Source organism: Alosa alosa, chromosome 10, assembly GCF_017589495.1.
Source record: "Alosa alosa isolate M-15738 ecotype Scorff River chromosome 10, AALO_Geno_1.1, whole genome shotgun sequence".
Taxonomy (NCBI): Eukaryota; Metazoa; Chordata; class Actinopteri; order Clupeiformes; family Clupeidae; genus Alosa; species Alosa alosa.
In genome coordinates this window covers 21,273,862-21,286,478 of record NC_063198.1, presented here as the reverse complement: position 1 = coordinate 21,286,478, position 12,617 = coordinate 21,273,862, and the positions used below count along the sequence as shown (strand labels likewise).

General features: G+C 43.1%; 1 protein-coding gene across 3 annotated transcripts in view; it reads right to left on the bottom strand.

Annotated features, from left to right (window-relative positions):
• Window positions 1–554: 554 nt before the first annotated feature.
• The window catches only part of LOC125301845 (LIM domain and actin-binding protein 1-like), a 44,562-nt gene continuing 32,499 nt past the window's right edge, over window positions 555–12,617 (bottom strand). For all 3 annotated transcript variants that reach the window (XM_048254650.1, XM_048254649.1, XM_048254651.1), the window contains exons 5-11: window positions 11,912–11,972; window positions 11,336–11,430; window positions 7,387–7,470; window positions 7,121–7,157; window positions 5,999–6,075; window positions 4,376–4,509; window positions 555–3,590 (exon numbers count right to left, since the gene is read on the bottom strand). In XM_048254650.1, the coding sequence (XP_048110607.1) occupies window positions 2,315–3,590; window positions 4,376–4,509; window positions 5,999–6,075; window positions 7,121–7,157; window positions 7,387–7,470; window positions 11,336–11,430; window positions 11,912–11,972 (1,764 nt within the window). In that variant the 3' untranslated portion in view covers window positions 555–2,314. The remainder of the gene's footprint in view (window positions 3,591–4,375; window positions 4,510–5,998; window positions 6,076–7,120; window positions 7,158–7,386; window positions 7,471–11,335; window positions 11,431–11,911; window positions 11,973–12,617) is intronic.

Below are 12,617 nucleotides of genomic sequence, written 5' to 3'. Positions count from 1 at the left end.
TATATCACCTTTGACAAAGTCAGCTCTCAATTAAGCCAGTTCGCCGCGGCAACCTGACCGCAAGAGAGAAAACACAGCACAGCCGAGCCCTGGGCGCATTCTATCACTCGGTTCCTCAAAAGCAAAGATGGCTGAGTGGAGGGGACGGCTCAAGGTCGCCACCTGCTGGCCAAACATATGAGAACCCCGCCTCAAGTTGAATCTCCTGCCCCCACCATCCCTCAAGACCTTGCTATTCGAAAATCCCTGTGACATTTTCAAGAGCCAGCTAAATATTGTTGTTTACATTTCAAGAGACTTGGGGAGTTAATGTGCCACCTGCATAAACAGGATTATTTTCTTGGGCCTGCATGAACAGATAAAACTAGCCTGTCTGCCAAGTAGTTTAGAACATACTTTTCAAATGATGTTAACAGATGAGGATGTGAAATAGATATGTGAATAGATGATCTACTGTAACTGAAGGAGGACATGAGATGATTCCTTGAAAACAGAACCATTTAATGTGCTGGTGAGATTGGCTCCTAGGTAGAATAAAGAGAAGGGACAATGAATAGTATCAATAATAGGGTATTTATTAAATTTCTGAAATATCGTTACACTTTGGTCACCTTAAACATTCAAAATTCCAAAAAACGTACGTCTTTTTGGTCCTCTCAAAAAAAAAAAATATAAAATGTATTTTCATAAAAGGGTAAAAATCAGTTTGAATAATTTGCTTAAATCCATTACAAAAGTGTTTCTTTCCAAATCTTTTATGTGTTTAATGGGCAGCGCATAAGACTATAACAAAAAGGGAAACAAGACACACACACACACACACACGCACACACACTAACAGTCCCACCAGTTGCATCACACCATTTCTAGTATTAAATGATATTAAAACTCAGCTTAAATCAATCTCATTTAAAAAACAAACTACGCTTAAATCAACCTGAAGCGTTGTGTGCATGGAGATAGATAATCAGGAATTAGCAGTGGTTGCCAGGTCATGCACATTACACTGCCTCTACCCCTTCTGTATAGGGCTTGATAGGTCAAGTAACAGGGTGAGTGACATTTAATTTGATTGAAGTGGTTTGAGTGGTATACTTGCAGCAGAAAGTACTGACTGACTTCACAGTCTATTCTAGGAACGTCCTGGACTATCGCACCCCCTTGCAATCCAAGAGGGGTGACAGAACTGGCAACACACCACTCCCAAATCCCAATCCCAACCAGATTAACAAATCTGCGGGAGTCAGCTCGACTCGCTTTTCCAGTTACAGTTGAGGTGAGGTAAACTGACCAAGTGCCTTGCATAGTGTCCTGCCGAAAGTGTTGATGCACACACGGGACTGGCTCCAAGCAACTAGAGCCAAAAGTTACGAGAGCATCTAGTTTCACCGCCATTAGTGGCTTTTCCTTAAGGCTGACAGAAATCACCCTGGTCCAAGTACGCAATACAATCTTTCCACTGAAAGGTGTTAATCTGAAACTGGAATAAGTTCTCATTGCATTGTGTCCATTTTCAAAATCACTGCTGATCTGATTGGTGCCCTGAGCTGGGACAATGCATTTCCCCATGTGCTTTTCCAGCCAGACTGATCAGGGACAAACCGTAGCGTTTCAATTAAGCTTTCAACACATAGCCTCCAACTACGGCCATTCCTGCCCTCTCCCTCCATCTGAAAGGGATATAGAAATGGGATACTTTTCCATCCTTCTTTCTCACTCTCTCACCTCCATCATTCTCTTCTAGAACATCTTGGTGTTATTCATGATAACTACAAAGATTTCTGTGGGTCCAGTTCATTATAAGGTGATGTCCCTTTACTGTGATTTAATCATGTGCAATAACATAATGGCTATCCAGTAATATATGCCTTTTTGGATTTTATTCAGCCTGAAACAGAAATTATACTAAAAAAATGTACCAAGCAATTCATTTGTTGAGTATTTGTTAGACTCACTGGGAACAGCTTGGTTTCAAAAAACTGGCATAGACATGTGAAAAAGGCTAAACAACACTCCTGAGGCAGGACGCGAGACAGAAAACAGCGGGACAACTCTTTGAATTGTCTCTGCATGTCCAATCCAACAAACGGAAAACAAAAAACAAAAATGCATTACAGGTAAAGAAAAGTGGAATGTATTGGTACCATGTGAAACACTAATGATAATGTTTTTGTCATGTTTTATGCATACCTCAAGAAAAGGACATTCGAAGGATTTTCAGCGATAGAAGAGAAAGAAAGAGAGAGAGAGAAAGAAAGAAAGAAAGAAAGAAAGAAAGAAAGAAAGAGAGAGAGAGAGAGAGTCTCTGCTCGGCTCAGACGAGCTCCTCCTCGTCTGTGTCGTCGTAGTAGCGGTTCTTCTTGATCCTCTCCTCCACGGTGAGCTCCTCCTCGGCCTCAGCCTCCTCCCCGTCCCAGAAGCCCACGTCCTGGGACGAGCGGTCGGTCTTGGTGCCGGCGCCGGGGGACAGCGACGTGGACACGTCTGGGGAGGCACTGCGGCGGCTGGGCAGGGACTCCATCTCCTCCGCCTCCTCTTCCTCCGCCTCCCGCTCCTCCTCTTCCTCATCCCTCGGAGGCTTCTGGCACATCGGTGCGCCCGCAGAGGGTGTCTGCCTCTTCCTGTCCTCCTCTTCCTCTCGTCTTGCTGATGGACGCCCCTCGTCCTCTTCGTCAGAGAGATTTCCGTTCACGTCCCCGGAGTTCTTGCGCAGCCCTCCGGCTCTCGTTGTCGCCTTCTCCTCTTTCTTTTCTCCCTCTTCCTCCCTCTTTCTACTCGTCTTCCTCTCCTCCCTCTCCTCGCGCTCCTGCTCGTCCCTCTGTTGCTCGGCGAAGCGGTCGCCGCGCACTGACCGCAGCTCCTCTAGCGAGCTGCGCCTCTCCAGGGACCGCCGCAGGGGCCGTCGCTGCGGCGGCTCCAACTTCTGATTGGCCGAGCTCAGGCTGGGCGCCACCGAGAACGGCCGACAGCGCTCCTTCAGCGAGGAGGTCCGTCTCAGGCTCTTGAGCTCAGCGCGCTCGGGGCTGGCCGCTGATTGGAGCGTCTCGCCATCCGGTGGCCACTTGCCCCTGAATGGCTTGACCACGCCGGACAGCTCTCCCTCCGCAGCTGCCACGCCCGATCCCCTGCCTGCCCCAGTGACCTCGGAGGGCGGGGGCCAGGCGATTTTCAACCTCCGGGTCTCGGCGGAGGCGGTCGGGGAAGCACCGGAGGCAGCCGCAGCCGGCCTCTCGGAGAAGGCCCCTCGCTGGGCCCGAGTCTCCAGCGAGGCGGCCAGCTCGGTGACCTTGGCCAAGGGGGACTCCTCCACCACCGGGCTGGTGTCAGTCGTGGCCTTAGAGATAGAGGTGCTGGAGGCCTGGTCTGCTCTGGTGGTGGGGAACTCTGTAGGGCGCGGTTCTCTCGGACGCTCCGCACTGCTGCCACCTTCCTCGGCCTCCTCATACCCCTCTTCGCCCTCCTTTGGTGTCCACAGCTCCTTGTGGGGCCGGTGGCCAAAGCCCTCGTCGTAGTTGCCCTTGGCCTTGAAGAGCTGGCTGAAGTGGGGCTTGCAGTAGACGTTCCCATGCAGAGAGGCGTAGTTGCCCAGGCTGACCAGTAGAGGGAGGAATGGAGTAGTTAAAATACAGCAAAACAACACCAATAGACCCTTTTAGAGTTTGTAAACAGTGATGACTGTGCGTGCATTTTGGAAACAGAGGTATGGCGGAGTTGGTTAGTTTGTCAAGCTATGCAAAGGGATCGCAAAAACTACCTAAACACGCAACAACTGGACATTTTGTTTATCTAGTTTGTCTAGTTACACTTCTAAATCAATGTTGAAAACATTGAAGTTTCCACAACTACTGTGTGGGTTTTCCATCAAAGTATAAGTATATATACTCTTTTGATCCCGTGAGGGAAATTTTTGGTCTCTGCATTTATCCTAATCCGTGAATTAGTGAAACACACTCAGCACACAGTGAGGTGTTAAGTGCCTTGCTCAAGGGCACTTCAGCCAAAGCCCTAACCAGTAGGCCACGACTGCCCCAAATATGAAGCAAACAAATACCTAAGTCCTGGTATTTTACAGAGAGTGCTGATTACTCCTATAATAAATTCTATGGTCTGAATGAATGGGGTAGCACATCACTTCTGTTGCCAAAATGCGCACTCATACTTGCGATGAATGTATGCAGTAAAAGGGTCTATACAATGTAGATGTAATTAATCCTTCAAAAAAGTCTGTTGTGCAGAATAATTGACTATAAATGTTGACTGAATACGAGATAATTTACAAATTGTCAAAAGGTGAAATGGCATGACTTTACAAAATTGTTATTTCTGTTACTTTCTAAGTGGGGTGCTGAGAGATGTCTGAAGGGCAGCGGCTCACCTGAGCTTGGTGTTACAATGGGTGCAGCGGAAGCAGCTGTTGTGGAAGATCTGCTGGTTGGCTACCAGTCTCTCCAGAGGATACACCGTCTTCAAGCATGACACACACGTCTCCCTCACAGGCAGGAAGAACTTCTGTGGGTCAAGCGGATGCGCACACACACACACAAACATTCAAATAAGGGCTGTTTGTCAATGTTGAGATCACATGATTACTCAGTGAATATGGAAACAGCATCCACTTTTCTAAACTTAAAAATAAATTAACAGTGAATTTAATTGAATTTGAAATATAAATTAAAAGTATATGAGGCGTGCCACGACAAAATGAGTCCAGTGTCACGGAAATCCATTTCGAAATATAGCTATTTGAATGCAGAGAGGATCGAAAAATGACAAAATTAATCATTTTCTAATTTCACCACGAACACATTCCTTTACTTCTTATCTATCACTCATAAACGTATCTTACTGTAAAACGACCTAGACATATGATTTTAAAGGCCAAATGTGTAGGCTACGCATTAAAGTTTGAATAAAAAAACTTGACGTTTTTCTTTCTCGTTCAGATGCTTTCTGTGTGAGGACAGGTCTGATAACTTTGTGTTTTGGCATTTGGCCTCTTCCAGAAGTCATCATAAATAGGCTATCCACTCGTAATTATTTTGAAGAAAATGTCTATTTTAGCCAAGAGATTTAGAAGGAGAAACAGCAACCTAACCTACCTACTCAACGAACCTAAACATACAGTTGTTGCTGACAAGATTCCACACGGAGACTGCACCCAATTCAATATGTTTAGGAGTTGGCGGCCTATTTAAAAACAAAAACATTAGGCTATGCATTAAAGTATTAGGCTATTGATGTCCTTGTCGTCTTCAGAAGTTGATCGAACATTACAGGCTACCCCACAAGTTATAGTTAACTATGAATGCCTCACGAGTTTTACCGCCTGCGTGAATGAAGCAGAAGCTGCACTGTGTAGTTCGGATCTTTTCGGATTCTGAAGCAATTCAATCTTTGGCTAAGAATTTCTTTGGGGAAGGTACAAAAGAGATTGACAGCAACAGCACAGGGGCTATTTTAATTCCAAAGGAAAAAGGAACTTTATCAGGATGAATAGTCTTGTGGTGATTGGTTGAGAGGAGAGGCTGATTTTCTCAAAACTTGTTTTTTTGTTTTTGTTGTTGAAATGAGGATAGCTTTCACATTTTGGCCAATATCTCTGGGTTGGCTAAATGGAATTGAACAAATGACCCCTTGTTTTAAACCCTAAAGTCTGTGGATTATGAATATCCAAAAAACCCATTTTGTTTATTTTGTTGAACTGGACTCATTTAGTCTGGACTCATTTCACGTGGCCCATATGCAAACATGCACAATAAATATTAAGTGTTGAATGCAGCAACATTTAATTTAATCCAACCATTAAAGTCCATAAATAAAGTTATGTGTAATAAAGTGGAATGACACAGGAAAAAAGTATTGAACATGGCAACTTACATTTCTTTAATACTTCATGGTATTAAATAAATGTAATACTAACAATACTTTAATGGTGTGAATTCTTTATATGTGTGGATTTCCTGAGCTAATACTAGTGTCTGAACAGCACAGCACTCACTCTGGCTGCCTTGGGTGCATCACTGTTTGTAGAGCCTGGGCTTCCACTGCTGGAGCTTGGAGTGTCAACTCGCACCCCTAAAGCAAACCAACAAAGAAGAGGGGAAAAAGCCATTAAGTGCTATTACAACAACGTGACAGCAGGGGGAGACATAACCCCAAAAATGTACCATCAAAGCAGGTCAAACACCATTTCAACAGTCTAACAAATTACACAGGGCCATTAAAACAAAAGTTATTTTTATCTTTATGGTGAGGCAGTCTCTACTGGGTACAAGGACACGGCTCCACTGGCTAATGTCTGAAGAGACAACAGTGTTTGTTCTGTTTCAGGAGAAACTCTACCTCCCTCTGGCATTTTTGCGTGCTGAGTCACAATTGAACCCAGTGCCCTCCTCTCCTGAACTTTGACCCCAGTTTATGAGAGTCGGCTGAAACCATAGATCTTAAGCGTTCTAAAATCTTCAAAACTATGACACAGATACCCTGTTGACTTCCTCAGCTATGAGGTTAATACACAGGGGTGGGCTTTAAATAGAAATACATATACATATACATTTATATATTAACCACCGTGGCCAATGAATCATAATCAGATCAGAAGGAAGAATATATATATATATATATATATTCTTCCTTCTGATCTGATTATGATTCATTGGCCATATATATGGTTAATATATATATGTATATGTATATGTATTTCTATTTAAAGCCCATCCCCCTGTGATTATTAACCTCATAGCTGAGGAAGTCAACAGGGTAGCTGATATTCATTAACTGTCATAGTTTCAAGATTTTAATGAAATCTTCAATGCCAATGAATCATAATCAGATCAGAAGGAAGAATATATATATATATATATATATATATATATATATATATATATATATATATATATATATATATATATATTCTTCCTTCTGATCTGATTATGATTCATTAAATCCTGGTGGTTAATACATCGGCCCAATCAATACATGTTTTTTTTTTTATTTGGATAAAACACCATCATGCAGTTTATATACGATGTGGCTAATACACGGGAAATTACTGTGTCTGTGTTTCTGTGTGTCTGTATGTCTGTCTATCTCTGTGTATGGAAGTGGGAACCCTACTCACCATTAGTTTTGGCTCCACTGACCTCGGAGAACAGGCTCTGTATGTTGGAGAGAGGGGGAAGAGAGAGACATAAAAAAAAGAAATTGCTGTTTTGCTAAAGAACGCCTCCACAACTTTAGCCATAAAACATATTATGGAGACATAAACTGTTCTTTGGTGTGAAATCCAGAGCAGATAATTCAGCTCACAGGGCAGCATATATGAAACATATGAGAAACACACACACACACACATGCACACACACACACACACACACAGGTACTGACCACTCCAGCTCCCACACTGCCAGGAGGCACATTCTCCTTGTGGTCGGTGGTTGGACTACTGCTCTCCACTTCTGATTGGCTGTTCTGGAGGGATAGGGGAGATTTAGCATGTTAGCACTGAAATCCTGATCCTAAATCAGTGGATTTAGCCTCTGGTGGCAGAGGCGTCACAGCAGGCGAGTCCTCCTCTCGTTGGAGCTTAGTTGTCTAGCTCAGGTGGAGGTGCCAGAAAGACGACTTGGCCAGCAGAAACTTCGAGGAGTTTAAGTGGATCTGCACAGACAGCTGCAAATCTTATTCTGCTGATGGCTGACATTCAAAGGTATTATTTTTTCTGACACTTCCCTGTATACGCATAAAGGCAATACAGTGCACTTATAATGGTACAAGATTGTATTATATAAAGAAGACAATCATTATAGACCACAAAAAGTGTAAGACCAATGAAAGACCACAAGACAGAAACTTCTAACTATTATTCAAAAAAACGGTATGAAGTGTCAAAAAACCAAAATCAAAAAACAAGCTACTAAATCACCAGCTCGCATAACTGCTTTATCCCAAAACACAACTGGTGTAAAGTAACTGCTAGCAGTTAGTGTCGTATTTTAATAAAGCTTGTCTTTAGGTTGGCTTGGCTTTTGTGTATTTAAGGGATCTGGTCTGTGTTAAAGTCACAGAGCTACTCTATCAGGATGTCAGATTTAGGCCTAGTCCACACGTACCAAACCGACCTTTTTTTCCTCCGTCTTCCCTGGAACTGTATCAAGAATATTTGCGTCCAAACGGATCCATCTCAACACCACTCAACACATTACTTCATATCCCAGGCCTATAGGTGGCACTGTTTGTTACAGAAATTGACCAAAGCTTGCGCACTGCTTAGGCCATACAACAGACAGAGTAGGCTACGACAAAACTGGCTAGTGCAAGGAAACCAGAATTGTTTGTGTGGACTTATAGTGAATTGTCAACTGTAGTCAACTGTAAAACTAATAAACTTAATTTTTACGGTTTGTGAACGGTGCAGTCCCGTCCTTTATTTGGCTAACGCAGGTAAAAATAATCTCCTTCTTTGGTTGTAGGATAGTCCGCGATTCACATTAGTTTTGGTTATCACCGCAAGTGCAAAGGCTAGGCGTACCCAAGTTCTAGGCTATTCCATCGCCACATTTATAATATTGCTATATACCTTTGTTATTAACAGTCGATACTTTTGCTTGCATCAAATCGCATTCGCATTTAGTGCGCATCTATAGGCTTAACATGAGTTCTAAGCGTGTTTGTATGCTCATATCTGACTTCACTATGAATGCATTTATTTATGTTGTAAGACATGTAAAATAAATGAATGACACCGGCACTATGCACAAATTAATGTAAACTTACACCGCACTTTCCTAATAACTTAAGTTCTCTCGCGTCACTGACAGTAGCTAGAATGCATAAAAAAACACCGGGAAAAACAGTGTTTAGTCCACCAAGTCATAAGCTATCGGCGCTGCGCAGCACCAGTTGTGATATTTATCCTACGGAGTTTAATCGTAGGTAATGTCATGTATGAAAACTAGTATTGTTAGGCAATACTATAAGTGTCAAGTCCAGGGCAGCTGAGGTGTGGCGATGACATCATTGATACGGAAGTAGGATGTGTGGTTTCGCTGTCCAAACGAATTCAAAAGGTTTCAGATTTTTCCACTCTAGAACCAGGTTTAAAAAAAGTGCGGTTTCGGACAGTGCGTTTCCAGGATTCGTTTGGACACTCAGCCAAGACGAAGCAAAACCTCTGCGTTTAACCCAAAAAGCGTCTCCGTGTGGACAATTGAGCCTCAATGAATCAGCTGGTGAGAGAGACCCCAGTGCATTGTGGGCATTTTATGGCAGGTAGTCTGAAATAGGAGACAGTCAGCCCCCCCCCCCCACACACACACACACACACACCATTACCATATTTTAGATTTTAGATTATTACCGTGTATATATTCGTATTGTTATCATTATTGCTTTGATCAGGGATCTACTTTGTATTATTATTTTATATTATTATTTTACTATTATTTTATTTTTACAGCACTTTGGTCAAATGTTGTTGCTTTTTAAACGTGCTATACAAATAAATTGACATTGACACACACACACAAAAAGCACAGCTAACACACACTTGCATAGACAGTAAAGTTACAGACACACACACGTACACACATTGGTATAACTATACAAATATGTACATGCTAAGACCCATTACCCACACACATTCAAGGAAACATAAACCACACATGACCACATTTACATACATTGGCACGTGTGTATATTAGGGGTGTAAATTTTAATCGAATCGTATCGATGCATCGATTATGCAGCCGACGATTCAATGCATCCGCAAGAGTATCGATTAATGTGTTTATTTTGCCGCCTGTTTGTTCGCCTATCTATTTTCAGCATCAGCTCCGACCTTTCTTTTTCTGTCTATGTCTCCGATGTAAGCGCACTACCTACTCCTAAGCTGCGGGTGGCGCTAACCTTATTATTGTCTTCTACTTCACTTATACTTCACACCACTTCAGACGCATTCGTTACTTACGTTTCACACATTATTGTTTTGTTGAGTCTGACTTTCATGAGCGATTGTACCGTAAGAGCGATCTGGCAATGAAAGTGACATTTTACACACTCCAATTGTCGTCAAGTCATAGGTGTGGAAGTATTTTGGCTTCAGAAAAACAGATGAAGCAGTGGTAAGAGATGTTGCCGTTTGCAAAGAGAAAGACTGTCAGTGTGAGAGAAGATACTGCGGCTACGTCAAATCTATCCGCACACCTGAAAAGGCGCTATGGTATTGAAGGCGAGAGCACAGGCTTCCAAGCCTGCCACATCACTGACAACGTTTTTCACTCAAAAGTTGTCGAGCACTTTGCAAGGCCATTGCATTTTTTTTTTTATATGCAAAGACATGAGGCTGTATTATGTTGCAGAGAACGAAGGCTTTAGATACCTGCTCCTACATTCCGAACTTTTGTTGATTTATTTGAAACTTTATAGATATCATGGAAAAATATTGAGTATTGAATTGTATCGTGGGGAATTCTGAAGTATCGAAAATAATCGAATCATTGGCTTAAGAAATCGATATCGTATCGAATCGTCATGAAGACGCCTAGTGTATATACACACAGACTTTGAAACAGACATTTAAAATAACACCAGCCCCAGGACACACATCAGCTCAAATACAAAGACAAAGACACACACACACACCCCTAAGGTGAATAACGGTAGTCCAGATCACACACACATGTGTGTTGCATCACAGCTCTGTGTGTGTTTAGCGGGGGCCTGTGGCTGTGGTTGGGTGTAAACAGAACTTGCTGCAAAATAGCAGCCCTAACGGACACAGAGAGTGGCAGAGTAGAGAAAACTACAGTCCCCAGCAAACCTCTATTTCCTGAGAAACATGGAAGAGGAAGTGCTGTATACATCAATCATACATATACAGACTTTGGGAAAGCCTCCATATTCAATCTCATCATAATCTTCAAATGAATAATAAGTTAAAAAAGTGCTACGTAAGCATCAAGGCCTGTTGGCACATGGATTAAGAACAGTCCACTCTGTCCTCATCCCCCTTAAGTGTCCAAGACGACACTCACTCAATTAGCCACTTCTCAAGTTCTTGCATGTGATGGTGGCTCTAGGTGCCAACAACATCTACTATGATGACAGTGGAGCTATTTGAAGAGACTTTTAGTCAGAGCCAGAGGACCATGAGTACAGATTGACTGTCATGAGTACAAATTGCCTGCACATGAAGGATGGTTCTCATGAACAAATGAGTGGAAAAAATCTAATGTTTAAAGCAACCAGTTAAAGCTGTCAACACCACCAGATATTGTCAGTGTTGACGATGGGAACACACAGACACACACACGCACACCCACACAGACACACTTACTGTGCGTGAAGGGGTAGGTGAATCCTGTTTAGAAACTGCAGCCTGGTACTTGGCCATCCGGTCACGCAGAGAAGTGGTCTCTAGTGAAGACAGACCTGGAGAAGGAGACGGCGCACGACACACACACACACACACACACACACACAGCACATGTGGTAAAATTGTACAAGCTGTAAAAGAGTGCATGTGTGTGTGTGCAAAAAAAGAGAAAAACAGTTCTTTCTCTGTGCTGTCTGTATCTGTCCTGTGCTGTGGACTGGGCACAGAGAAAGATATCACTTCTTTTTTATCTTTTCTTTTCTACAGTATAGCACTAGTGCTGAAGCTATTACCTTTCATTATTTATTTTATCTCTATACCAATATTAATGTTAAAGTTGATTATTAACATGTTATACCTGTAGCTTTGACTTTATTCATTCATGCCAATAAAGCACCATTTGATTTGATTTGATTTGATTTGATTTTGAGAGAGAGAGAGAGAGAGAGAGAGAGAGAGAGAGAGAGAGAGAGAAAGAAAGAGAGAGTGAGAGGCAGAGAGAGAGAGAGAGACAGAAAGAGAAAAAGAAGCACATACCTCTGTCTCCCACCCGTAAGTCCATGTCCTCTGAAGAGGTGCTGCTCACTCCTGTCCGTCCCTGAAAAGAGGAGGAGGAAGAAGGCCACAAGGCTTAGACGAGACACTAGTCGCCACACCACTCACAGGGTGGCTCTCAGCAACATGCCACGAGTCACCAGACACACCAACAAGCACAGGTCAACCAGTGGACAAGTTAGACAAAACACCACAGAACACAGATCGCCAAGATCACCTTCAAAACCTAGATCGCAGCCAAACGCTAACAAGAACTTGAATTACCCCTTGGGGATCAATAAAGTATCTATCTATCTATCTATCTAAGACGTGTTCCCCTTTCAATCCAGCCACCTCTGCCTCCCTCTCTCCTCTCTCTCTTTCAGTCTCTTCCTGAGGAAGTAGTGTCTATTGTTCCATCCCCTCTGCAATATGCGAGAGCTCAAATGTCCCACTGCCTTTCAGCTTTCAGATCAGGGTCACACCTCTCTATTCTTTTCCACCCCCACCTATACCGTCGCCACCCCCCGTCGCCGCCACCACACACACACACACACACACACACACACACACACACACACACAACCACACACAATCAGGAGGAGCCTGCAGCCTAACTATGCTTTACATTACAATGAACTGTCTGTGGGAGGCTAAATTACCCCTTCCCCACTGACACACAAAAGCTGAACTGTATGTGGCCAGCCAT